The 12,462-nt window shown below is 40.3% G+C and overlaps 1 protein-coding gene across 1 annotated transcript in view; it reads left to right on the top strand.

Annotated features, from left to right (window-relative positions):
• Window positions 1–12,462, top strand: part of PTPRG (protein tyrosine phosphatase receptor type G) — a 390,728-nt gene that overhangs the window by 198,640 nt on the left and 179,626 nt on the right. The window contains exon 3 of the mRNA XM_058031858.1: window positions 10,393–10,572. Within this exon, the coding sequence (XP_057887841.1) occupies window positions 10,393–10,572 (180 nt within the window). The remainder of the gene's footprint in view (window positions 1–10,392; window positions 10,573–12,462) is intronic.

Below are 12,462 nucleotides of genomic sequence, written 5' to 3'. Positions count from 1 at the left end.
AGGTGACCGTCCCTAAATGAACGGTTCATGTGGTGCTGGAGGAAAGAACTATTATCCCAGCTAGGGTAGCTTTTGTTATTTTTATTTAACTTAGTGTTTAAATGTGCACCACAGGTACTGTGGAAGTGAATCTCCTGCAGTGCTCACCCTGACTCCACCCCATCACAGGAGCTCCTCACTGTCAGCTCTCTGCAGCAGCTGGTTTTCCCCCAGAGCAGCTGCGCAGGTGCTTGTGTGCATTTATTTCCCTGCAAAGGGTGGTGCTGACAGAGGGGAAGGGGTCTGGGGCAAGAGAGGAGCTGCTGCCAGTGCCCTCCTCCAGCACTGATGGGTCACCACCTAAAACTCATCTGGAGAGAAGGGGTACAAGCAAATAAGATCCACATTAGGAACATTAGGTCCCGTTCATGACTTTGATTTGTTGAGTTTTTTGGCTTTGTTTGGTTTTAGGGGTTTTTTTGGGGGGGTATGTTTGTTCATTCCTGGTAAAGCTGGTTTGGAGCCATTTAAGCCATGTAGTGTAAAGTAAAGCTGGTTTGGAGCAGTTTAAGCCATGTAGTGTAACATACTGGAAATGACAGATATAGAACAAAAATGAGAGAACCAGTTATAAATGTTCTCTGTCAGCCACAGAAGCAGTGCTTCTGATGGAGTACCTCAGGCTGGACACTAGGGCTGCTTATTGTCTTCCTCTTCATTCCTCTTAAATTAATGGCAGAAACATAGACTGAATGTTAATAGAAGTTGAGGGCAGGGTTCACGATGTGTCGTTAAGTAAAAGCTAGCAATCTCCCAGCAGCTCTCCTGGGAGCTATTTTACTGGTGCATATTAGTGACAGGGACAGCTGGATTGAGAAGGCTGTTGGAACAGAGATGCCATTAGGAACTTAGTTGGGCAAAAGTTGATTTTCACCTAAAAAGGCAATATCACAGCAAAGCCAGTATTTGTCGAGATTTGATGAGTGACTTTGGGGACTGTAGTGTTTTCTGTGATGTGATTAAAACAATGAGGTCCTAATCTGGTGGCTGTCTCTGGTCAGGTTAGGATCAACAAGGAGTTTTGAAAAGCTGAGGGTGACATGTTTCAACAACAGATAATTTTATCTTCCTGGCTTTATTTTTTAAATCCACCCTCCACTTAGGACACTTCTGTTTTTTGTAAACCTCAGCCAAAGCAACAAGTGAAAATCATTTTTGTAGTAGGTTTCTTTTGAAAAGATGAGTACTTTCACCAGTGCCTCTGGATAAGCTTTATTGATATCAGCCCTCCCTCCCTTTATTCCCTTTCTATATTGCTCTGTGCTCTCTGTGGGTGTTTTATTAACTTGCATCCTGCAAAAATTCAATAAAAATATACAGTTTTTTCCTGTCTTTCCTCCTCCTTTTCTTTTTTTTTTTCCATGCTGGCTTTCATTGACAGAGCTCTGGGGAGGGCTTCTTTGGTTAGTTACGAGGAACAGATGGGAATCAAGAAAAGGTACTTTCTGTTCCTGTACCCACCCAAATTGGAGGTAATTAAGTTACAGTGATGCATCATTTACGTTAGTAGTTTCTTTGGTGAGATCAAGCCTATTAAGGGTACATGTGAGAAGTAATAGAATTCAAGTCTGTAGTGCTTTGAGAAATAACTGGAACTGGGTTTTTTCTAAATGTGTTTGCAGGTACCCTGGTAAGATCTGTAGTGGGACAGTTGAGTCTTGCACAGCTTTTTATCTCCATAGCTCTCTTGAAGTTTTGAGCAATCTTTGCAGTTGCACTGATGAGACAGGTGAACTTCTCCCTTTAGAAAGGAAGGGAGTGAAATGGAGCATGTAGCTCCTGGTGGAGGAAGGAGACGAGAAGCAAGATGGGAATTTTAGATTTCCTGACGTAAATGTCACGGTGTGTTACTGTCACTGTCGTTCAGTGTTCATGTCTGAGCCCCTGGGCAGGTTCAGCAGCGTGGCAGCATTGATGCCTCAGCAGGGTCCCAGCCAAGCCCTCAAACAAACCCATGATCTCTGGTTCCAAAACCACGAAAGGGTTCCTGAGCCCATCATGTCTGTTCTTGCACATTTTCTCCTTGCCTCACTATTCCTGCAGCCTGAGGTGTGTCTCCCACAGTTTCAGCTCAGCAAATGCTCCCAGGGCTGCTCCCCAGTTTCAGCTCCAGATCCTGTGGGGACTTTCACCTGCAGTGCATGGTAAGATCACAGGCACAGAGTGGCAGGCTGGCTGCTTGTCTTCCTGGCTTTTGCCTGCTCTGGGTGTTGGCAGTGCTGGCTGTAATTAGCACTGAGCCAAATTCAGGTCCTCTTGCTTCTTTTTCTTTCAACAAAGTCTCGCTGAAGCCCCCAAAACCTCCATCTGCATCCAACAACTCTTGAGTGGGAAAGTTTCTTGCCCATTTTCTTCCTCTTGTTTGCTCAGATTTATTTTCTCAGAGCTTTGTTCATGCTGTGCTTTCTCCTTGGAGTAGCACAGATGGAATCATGGTTTACATCAACATTATATGAGCTTGTGCTTTTTCATATGTTTAATTCTGTGAAATGCCAGACTCATTTTTCCTTTATCTTTGCTCTCTGCAAGAAATGATGTTTTTTTTTCTTTCTCATGGGAAGGTTGATCACCTTTCTGGTGTGTTAGTGCCAGCTCTGGAAGATGGCCTTGGAGAAGAAAGCATGAAGCAAGGTGTTAGAGAAGAGGAGGTTAGCCCAGGGGGATGCATCTGTTCAAGTTTGAGATGTTTTATATTGTGTTTGTTCAGTTTCAGCTTTTTGAGGCAGCAGCTATTTGCTGGTGAGGTTTGGAAGAATGGAACCCCTCTTCCTTCTGCTGCATTGGGGCACTAGAGCAGTATAAATATCCCTCCTTTCAAGGGCCATCATCACACAGCTATTACCCTGTAAATGAAAAAAGGATAGTTGAAAAGAGAGACCCTTCTCCAGAGAAACTTGGCCTGGATGTGACCTGTCCAATGCACCCATTACTAAAATCTGTGTCTTCCTCCCAACAACATAAAGTGCTCTCACTCAGCTACTGCATTGATTTGCAATACATCTTCATTCTGTAATTTCCATTAGGATTTATACTTTTCAAAATTATATTTAGGGAAAAATCTATTTTTATGTCTGTCCTTAGTCTTCATAGGGCTTTACTGAACTAGAATAAGAATAGAAGAAAGGTAATTTACGATGCCTTCATATAAATTAATCTCCTGTTTTTTCCTTATATTGTAAGTTATCACCTCGTTTATTATATGCAGCTCAGGGTGAGCGGTTTTAAAAGGCCTCTGACAGTTATGAAATGAATGGTGTGAGATGTCAGACACATTTATTAAAAATGTAGAAAATGATAAAAAACAGAGGATGTAGATATACATTGTCTCAGTCACTTGCCACCAGCGGGCACTTTCAATACCACAGTTTATCCTCCCACTCAGTGAGTTCTGCATAATAATTTTATTGATATTGTTGTGCTCTGTGCTCAGTATAAATAATTTTGAAATATTAGTTGTTAAATTCAACAGGTCATTAGATAAGTCTATCAAGAGTTTATTGTGTGAGACACCCCTGAAAAAGCCCCAAATTATTTTGCCAGCACAGCTAAACTTAGTACCATTTTCACTTTTGTGGGGTGGTAAATTATTCAGCTCACAAATGCTAAAACTTGAAATGTTTTTGGAAAAGCTTGTTTTAGTAATTACACTTTCTCCACTTTTTTGTGAGCTTCCTGCAATGCTTGTCCTAAGGTCCTGGTGTTTCCTAATGTTGGATATTTATCATACATTTTGCCACTGGCAGGTTGATAGGTACAGTGGGAGCTTCATACAAGATTCATGGCAGCTTCATACTTTTTTGAGGATAAAAACTGGGATGCAGAAAGTCTGTATATGGGGGGGGATACATATAAAAAAACCCACTGCATTTGTGACTGTGTAATAGAGAATAGTTCACTAAGGAATACAAAGGTTGAAAACACATTCAAAACTTCTCGAAAGGTAATTGAAGGTTAGGAAGTTTAATTAAAAATCCAGCAATAACTGCAGCATCTGTGGATATGAAAATTTAAGGAGAACATGCATGGCACTCTGTCTTTCCGTTTAAAAGCTGCAGACATTATAGGATAGTTTATATATAGGACCATGATTTAAAGCCTTTCTTTGTGATTGCCACATCCTGGCAGTGTGACAGTGTCACTGACACGATCAGTTCTGAAGATCAGCTTTCATTCCACAGCCCCATGGCTGGGCAGTGCTGGAGCTCTGGTGGCATTGGTGCTTCTGTGCTGCTGCTGCTGCTGGTGGCTCAAGGGTTATTTAAATCCAACCCCTTTTTGTTCCATCTTCCTGTATTCTGTGTTTGTTCCAACAAATACTGGTTAAGATATGCCTTATCAGAGATTGTTCTTGGGGAAAGTTTCTTTCAGATTTTTTGACTTCTCAGAAAACTGTCCCTGGTTGTTTACACCTCTCCCAAGCCTTGCACACCTTCCCTGCACTGAGCTTGCAGATTGCTCGGACCTGTTTGTGTCTCAGCAAGCTCTTCAGGATCTTGCCCTTGCTATTCGGTCTCATTTTTCAAGCAGTAATTGGAATTTTCTGCAAGCACGAGTGTCTCATGTTAAACAGAGTGATGACAGAGAATAATAAAATGAAAAGCCCTTTTCCCCCAGGGCAGGAAATCTTTGTTCAAAGCAGCACTGTGAACTCTTAACTACAGGCTCTCCTTCTCCATCCCTTTGATTTCGGTATGCCATCACTTTAGAGCAAGACAGTATATTTTCAGCAACTTTTCCCCCTAATATAATGATTTAACAATGGGCTGCTTTCTCTGCAATGGGAAGACTTCTGAAAGATGCTACTGATTTTTATCAAGGCTTTCAGGGATTTTTATACCTTTACTCTGCAGCCTCATGCTAAATCAATCAGCAAGAGATGTGTCATTCAAATAATTCTTTTCGGCCTTGTATCTAAGTGCAGTCTTTAGGCCTCATCCTACAGATTTCACTTCATTTCTGCTTCCCAGGAGGGGACTGCAGGTGAGATGAGAGGGTAAAGGGAGGCTGATTTTTCAGCCAGCCGGTATCTGTAGTACTGCCTTGCTTCCTGTCACTATTTATGTGGCTTAAGCACCTTCCTGGACTTACTGGAACAGCTCCTTTTAAATGGCAAACAGTGATGATGAGATCTTCTGGCATCAAGTAACAGCTTCAGGTTTTTTGGTTCCAACTAACAGAGAGGAGCCCTGGGACTGAGGTTTCTGAAGATCTTAAAAACCTTCACTTCTGTAGTGAATTTCACTGATACTTGTTTGTTTAAAACAATTTTTTGCTGTTTGAAAATCCAGCCTGCTATTGAAGTTCATTACTTTGTAGCCGAGCAAGGGCACCTCTTCCTTGTTCTTCCTCTGTGTGGAAGAAAGGAACTGATTTTGTTTGCTGATGGTGACATTTCAGTGTTTCTTGAGATTTGGCTCGTGATGGAGCAGTTCAAGTAGGGCAGAGATTCCGATCTGTAGCGTTGCTCAGCTGAATGCTGGAATGCTTGGGCAGGTCATAGCTGCCAGTCCCTGAAAAGGGAAGCATCTCCATTCATCCAGAGCCTGTAAAATTTACAGAGGTTTTTTACCTGTTGTGATCCTTGAAGTCTGTAGGCTGCCCCTCCAGAGCTGTGCAAGCAAAGGCTGGGACCTCTGTTTTTATTTCAAGAGGAAACACTAATTTGTTCTGTCCATCCTTAATAACTGGTTGGATATTGTTCTAAGAGAAACATGGAATTTTCTCCCATATTGAGATGATGGGATAGGATGTCTCCATGAAATGACCAAGCTAATTACAGAAATGAGGGCATCTGATTGCTTTGCAATCATTATTACCATTTTCATTCAGAAATGAAAAGTAAAGAGGCATCGAGTACAGAAAAAGATTTGTCTGAGGTAATTCTGTTAAAAAAAAGGACTCAAAAACAAATAATAAAAAACCTCCAAAATTAAAGCCTCTAAACTAGTTCTTTCCATGTCAGGCCTGAGATTTAAAATCACATATTTGTAAAAATGTTTAGAAAATAAGTGAAATTAAAAAAAAAACCAAAGCTTGTACTTCTACTTCTTTACAAATGAATGATGAAAATCCTATTACTCAAAATTTGCTAATTTCTGTTAAAATATATCTGTGTAAAGGTATATGTGTTCCAGACCAGTTTATATCAGAGTAGCTGATGCATTAATTAAAAAGTTACGCCAAATCTAGAAAATGCCAATGTTTTTAATGACAGATGTTTTAAAAAAACACCTTCTCTGTGTGAGAAAAACAAATATATTTGATTTTTTAGTGGAAGTTTTTATACAAGCTTTAATTAGATTTTGCAGAATACATTACTTTAATAGTTTTTCATTAATGAAGACTGCTCATTTCTTTGTACAGTAAAAACAAGAAAAAAAGTAATCTTGGATTATATTTAAGGAGCAGACAGTGTATTAAAAAACTATTAAAGTTACTGCAGTCATTGACAGAATGATTTTGCATGAGAAAAGAATCTAGGAAGCATCAGATGATTTCAGACAAGGATGGGTGATAACATCTCTGGCATGAAGTGTGGGTTGAAAAGTGTGTGAGATCCCAGGTGTGCTGAGCTGCCTGAGCTCAGCTCTCCTTCCAGCCTTGGGATTCCTTTTGTCCCTGATGTCAGCAGAGGAGAATTCAAGTCCACAGAGACCTGGCTGTCACCCCAGCACACCCTGCTCTTGCATTTGGCTGATCTGGGGTGGATCCAGCCCTCCTGCCCCAGCTGTTACACCCAAACCCATGGTTTCCTTTTCAGTTCCTGCAGATGCCAAACATTATCAGTTATCATTCTGTCTGTGCTGCCTCTGCATCAAATATTCCAGCTCTGGGATGGGGCTGCTTGGTGTTTACCTTTGCCTGCAGGTTGTCCCACCATCTCAGTGGAAATGTGTGTTATTTGTTAACACAGGTGTGGGCTCTTGTCTTCTGAAAACCGAATTATTTATCAGCCTTAAAAGGCCAACTCAAATTCATTTGAAATTTTATTTGATTTAAGTCACCATGCTTACTGTTGGAAAAATGAAATACAAATAGCCATAAGTTCCTGTGTTTCAGATGGGTAAATGTCACACACAGAATTACAGGATTTCTTTTTTTAACTAGGTTTAAGTGAAACAGAGTCTTTATTTGGTGTCATGTTTTTATTTAAAAGCATTTATTTAAAGTTCTAAAAAACAAAGAATTCAATAAAGCAAGACAGGTGTAACTGCAAATGATTAATGATATAATTCTCAGTACTTTATAAAGTGTCTAACGCTGAAGAGATTTATACAGTGCAGAATGGCAATTGTGCTTTGATGGAAGGAATAGGTAATCAATATCTGCAAGCTTGGAAAAAGTGTTCTATTTCCTCCTCTAATGATATAGGGCTTTTTTGCAAAGTAAGGATGTCTGGAGCATGAGACACTTGGAAGAAGAATTAATTTGAAATCTGTAGTGGATGATCAGTTTTAATTGAAAGTGCACTTGAATGTCCATGGAAAAAAACAGGCAGTTGGGCCTGAACCCTTCTGATGGCCACCTGGGAATTTGTGAATCACACTGCACTATTCTTGATTACATTTTATAGGTTGTTGAGTGCCTTTTTTTTTTTCCTGGGTAGAAGCTATAATTTATTTCGTTTTGTTTCAAGCTCAGAAGTTTTCCTCTCCCCTCCTGGGCCTGCCTTCCCCTTTCTGTGGTCATTGTAAAGCTGGGGCAGCCCCAGTTCTGCACTGCTGGGAATTGAGGTGTTGGGGTTGTGGCCCCTGTATCTGTCTCAGTCTGCAGCCATTATGGTGCAGGTCACATTGCATGTATCCATTTACATATCAAAAACCTGTGAAAGAAATTAGTGGCAAGCCCAGGCATTTATAAAATCCTGGGCTGATTTTAACTAGCAGGTCTTGAACCTCTAAATCAGAGCTTAGGCTTATGACTGTAATTTGTGGTGTCAGGACTTGGAGTCACAGCACCAGCACTAAGTTGAGGTTTTGAATTGCTGGGAGAGTTTCATTGCATTAGATTTTTTTTTCTTTAATAATTCAGCACGAGTATGGAAACATTTTATACATGGAAACTTATCCTGTCACATGAAGAAAGCAGATACTGCTAGGCTTTATTTTGTTAGATTATAGATGTGCAAGCAAGTGAAGCTACAGTGTTTATCAAAAGAGATTTATTGCTATTAAATTAATTCAAGCAAGTTAAATTAGTTTAAGAAAAAAAAGGAAGACTTGTTTTTTAAAATGAAACAAAGCCTTCAAAAGTCTGTGAAACACTACATTTCAGCAAGAGTCAGTTCAGGTACCTAAGTCACTTGAGGTTTTAATTCAACATGGTGGTTGTTTGTTTACCCTTATGGCTTATTTTATTCATTTTGACAAGGCAGTTTCACTGCAAATAGGTTGAGAACTGGCTATACTTAAAATAAATAAATAAATAAATAAATAAATGTGACATGGAAGAAACCCTACAGTCTCTGTTAAAACAAATCTGCCTACTTAAAAAAAGGAAAAAATTCCTCATTGACACCAGAATATTTATAAAAGAAAAATTGAAGTGCACAGCTCCTTTTGAATGCACAGCTGAAACCACTGTGATAGCCTCTGTGGGCAGAGTGCTTTTGAAAAGCTCACCCCTTGTTTATAATAAAGCCAGAAAACCAGAGCTGGCGGGTTTGATTATGTGTAGTGCTAGATATTTAAAGCAAATTCCCAAATTTCATGGGGTAGATGCAAGGTTATATGTAAAGTAAATCTGAGTTTCCAATTAACTCACTACAGACCAATTACTAAGAGCATCCTGATTGGAGAAAAATAGCTGTGCTTGAGTGGAAGACATTTGATTTCCACTATGTAGGGGTTTTAATAATTCTGTTCTCCTTGGTTGTGGTACATTGGGAAATAGCTGAAAACAACTCTTGCTGACAATATAAGTTGATTTTTAACCTAGGCAGATGATGTAAATGATTTTTAAACTCTATTGCAATTTTGCCTAATTGTACTTGAAAGAAAAATTTTCTTATTGTCATTTGGGTACCAGGCAGCATTTGTGTGTGATGAGTATAGCAGAATCTTGGTATTGATTAAGTGTCCTGCATCAGCTCACAAGAAGAGAGCACCAATGCACTTTGCAACTAGACAGATTAAAACCCAGAGGCCAGAGAAACTGGCCTTCCCAACTGCTGGGTTTGGATGGCACTAATTGAATATACATATGCTGCTCAGATGCAAGGGTAATAAATGCACATTGGTGCCTCATTTCCTGCTGGCTGCCCACTGAACAGACCTGCTGACTGTGTGGTTCACAGGTGTGACATCAGGACTCTCAGGAGAGCAGAGTTCAGCTCTGGGTTGTAACTTGGTTTTAGCACTTGAGCCTGGGCAAGTTGCTTCCCTTCTCAGCCATCACATTCCCTGCCTTGACAGGAGAATAATGTAGCTGATTCCTGCTGTAAAGCACTTAAAGAGCTGTGAGCAACAAGTGCTTTACAAGAAATCTATGCTGTCATTTCAGCAGCTTAAACCACTGTTTGCACTCTTAGGAAGATAAGCTCTCAGTCTCTGTTAATACAACTTAAAGGTTGGAGAGGCAGGTCATAAGAAAAATTTTAAATTCATTTTAGATCCTCCTACGAGTGATGCTGAGGGTCCCTGGTGTTCTAGTACATCTTGGGCTGGTATGTGGTGTGCATGACAAGGTCTTTGCCTCAGACCTTTCATTTATCCATATTATTTTAATTGTTCATCAAAACCAGAAAACTCATGTAAGAATAGCAACAAAATAAGTTTACTGTGTATTCTTGAGAGGTTATTGTCCTGTTTACTTCTTCCAGAGTAATTTTTTTCCATCGTTGTTTACTTCAAATTTAGTAATATTCATTTAGTTTAATTCTTTCTTTTATTATTTTCTGGCTTCAAAACCTCCAAAAGAAATGAGATCATTAATAAAGATCATATTATCTAAGCACAGTATTGCAAGAACACAAGTTAATGTGTGTCTGTTATGTTATTTGTCCATAATGAAAGGATAAACTATATAGTAATATATTAAGGCTGGAGCTTTAGGGAAGTTCCTGGAGCAACGTGGTAATTGATAACATATGCATGGGAGGAGCTTGGGAACTGCAGAAAGTTTTATAGAATAGTTGTTTTTTAAAAAAGGCCATTCTTCATTACTGCCAGAGGCAAAGTTGGAACACAGCACAAAGCCAAAGGATTTCAGTCTCCTCTTAAGTTAAAAAGTCTTAACCTCTTTCAAACGTGGGAATTGTAACTGTGGCAGAGTTACCTGGGGAGCTTAAGTGCTTCATCCTCATGCTTAAGAGTTCTCTGGCACTGGGATGCTGACATTGGTTGTTTTTCACAGGTACCTATGGTCCTGAGCACTGGGTGACGTCCAGTGAGAAGTGTGGGGGGTCTCACCAGTCCCCCATAGACATCATCGACCACCTGGCCCACGTTGGAGATGAGTATCAAGAGCTGCAGCTGGATGGTTTCGACAATGAATCTTCAAACAAGACTTGGATGAAAAACACAGGAAAAACAGGTATGTTCTCTTCTGCTTGTCTCCATAGCCTGACTGCAGTAAATTAAAAATTCAAGCCATGTTTCACCCTCCTCCTTTTTCATTGTTCTGTTGTTTGGGTTTTTTGTCTTTTTTTTTAATGTAATTTTTCAGTAGGAGCCACCTACCTCTGCCTCTGCATTCTCTTCAGAGCTAGTTCTACAGATTGATTTTAAGGGGTTTTTTTTAAGGGCTGCTTTTTTTTGGTGGTTTTTTTTTTTTTGTTCTCAGTCTAAACTAATTCTCTTGGTAGTCAGTTATTCCTTAGAATAAAAGGCAGTGTAAGAGTTTCAAGGTGTAACCTTGAATTATCAGCTTTGGGAGGCTGTAACACCTAATCCAAAGAATGCTGAGATGGAGGGCTCAGGGGGAAGGAGAGGGGAAGTCTTAGAAATTGGAAGATTTTAGAGAAGAAAGAGCAATAACTGCTCGGAGTAGTAGGGGCTTATTAATGTTTTTCTGGTATGATTATAGCACAGTGTTCTTCACTGAACTGAATCCTTTTCTGCTCTGTCTGTTCTGACTTTTAGAGAAAAAAGAGCAGGCATGAGTACTGCTTATTTTTACCAAAACAGTTCAATGAAAGGTCAAGGTTGATTTATATGCAAAGCTGCATGCATTTGATTACTCTTTAATTCTAAAAATGTAAAAAGCAGAAATTATAAGGCCACCCTCTTCATTTGACAAGGTCAAGTATTTTTAGGGAATTGGATTAAACCACTAATTAATTCAATTTTATTTATTGGAAGTATATTTTTATCTTTATTAACATCTGACATGCATCTCTATAGTCTCTTTGCACTATGTCCCCTGTCACAGGTGGGCTAGCTGAACCCAGGGCATGTACCTGCTCTGGAGCTGGTGGCTCAGCTGTGCACACAGTGTGACCTCAGATCCACCCATCAACTCCAGGGCACTTCACATCTGAGCCGTGGCCTGGAGTCCAGCAAGTGCCTCAGATCCAGCTCCAGCAGCTCAGGATGTTAGCAGGAGTTACTGCCCCTCAGATGAAATGGAGTGGCAGACTGTAGCTTGTTTTCCTTCACTACAAAGCAAATCCAGTTAATGTAAACCACAAGCATAGCTGGGGGTTTTGCTGCATTACTTGGGGGTTTTCCCAGATTCACTGAGAAGTGCTCCTGTTTGCTTTGTTATTCTGACTTGGTTGCCCTTGGTAGCAGCATGAGGTTCAGGCAAGGTTGAATGCTATGGAAATTTGGTGCTTAATTAATCTACTTATGTTATGCACCCTGCCCTTTATGGTCAGAGAGGCTGTTTGTGGTAATCAGCAATAAATGTAATTAAAAAGACCTGAAAAAGGTGATGGTGCTATTCTTCTAACAAGAATGTTAATGCTATCCTTTACATATAACAGTAACTTTGCTGCACACACATTAGGAAACCATGTTAGAATCATAGAATCATTTAGGTTGGAAAAGACCTTTAGGAACATTGATTTCAACCATTAACCCAGCACTGCCAAGGATACCACTAAACCATGTCCCTTAGTGCCACATCTACCCATCTTTTAAATACCTACAGGGCTGGTGACTCCATCACTTCCCTGGGCAGCCTCTTCCGCTGCTTACCAACCCTTTTAAATTCTTTCTAATATTTAATCTAAACCTCCCCTGGCAACACTGGAGGCCATTTCTTCTTGTCCTGTCACTTGTTATCTGGGAGAAGAGACTGACCCCCACCTGGCTGCAACCTCCTTTCAGGGAAGAGAGCATGATTCCTCCTGAGCCTCCTTTTGTCCAGGCTGAGCCCCCCCAGCTCCCTCAGTAGTTCCTTATCAAACGTGTGCTCCAGACCTATTCCTAGCTCTGTTGCCTTCTCTATTCACACTCTAGCCCCTCAATGTCCTTCTCG

This window comes from Melospiza georgiana, chromosome 11, assembly GCF_028018845.1.
Source record: "Melospiza georgiana isolate bMelGeo1 chromosome 11, bMelGeo1.pri, whole genome shotgun sequence".
Taxonomy (NCBI): domain Eukaryota; kingdom Metazoa; phylum Chordata; class Aves; order Passeriformes; family Passerellidae; genus Melospiza; species Melospiza georgiana.
Note: the sequence above shows the minus strand (reverse complement) of the source record. Positions and strands in the feature narration are given on the sequence as shown.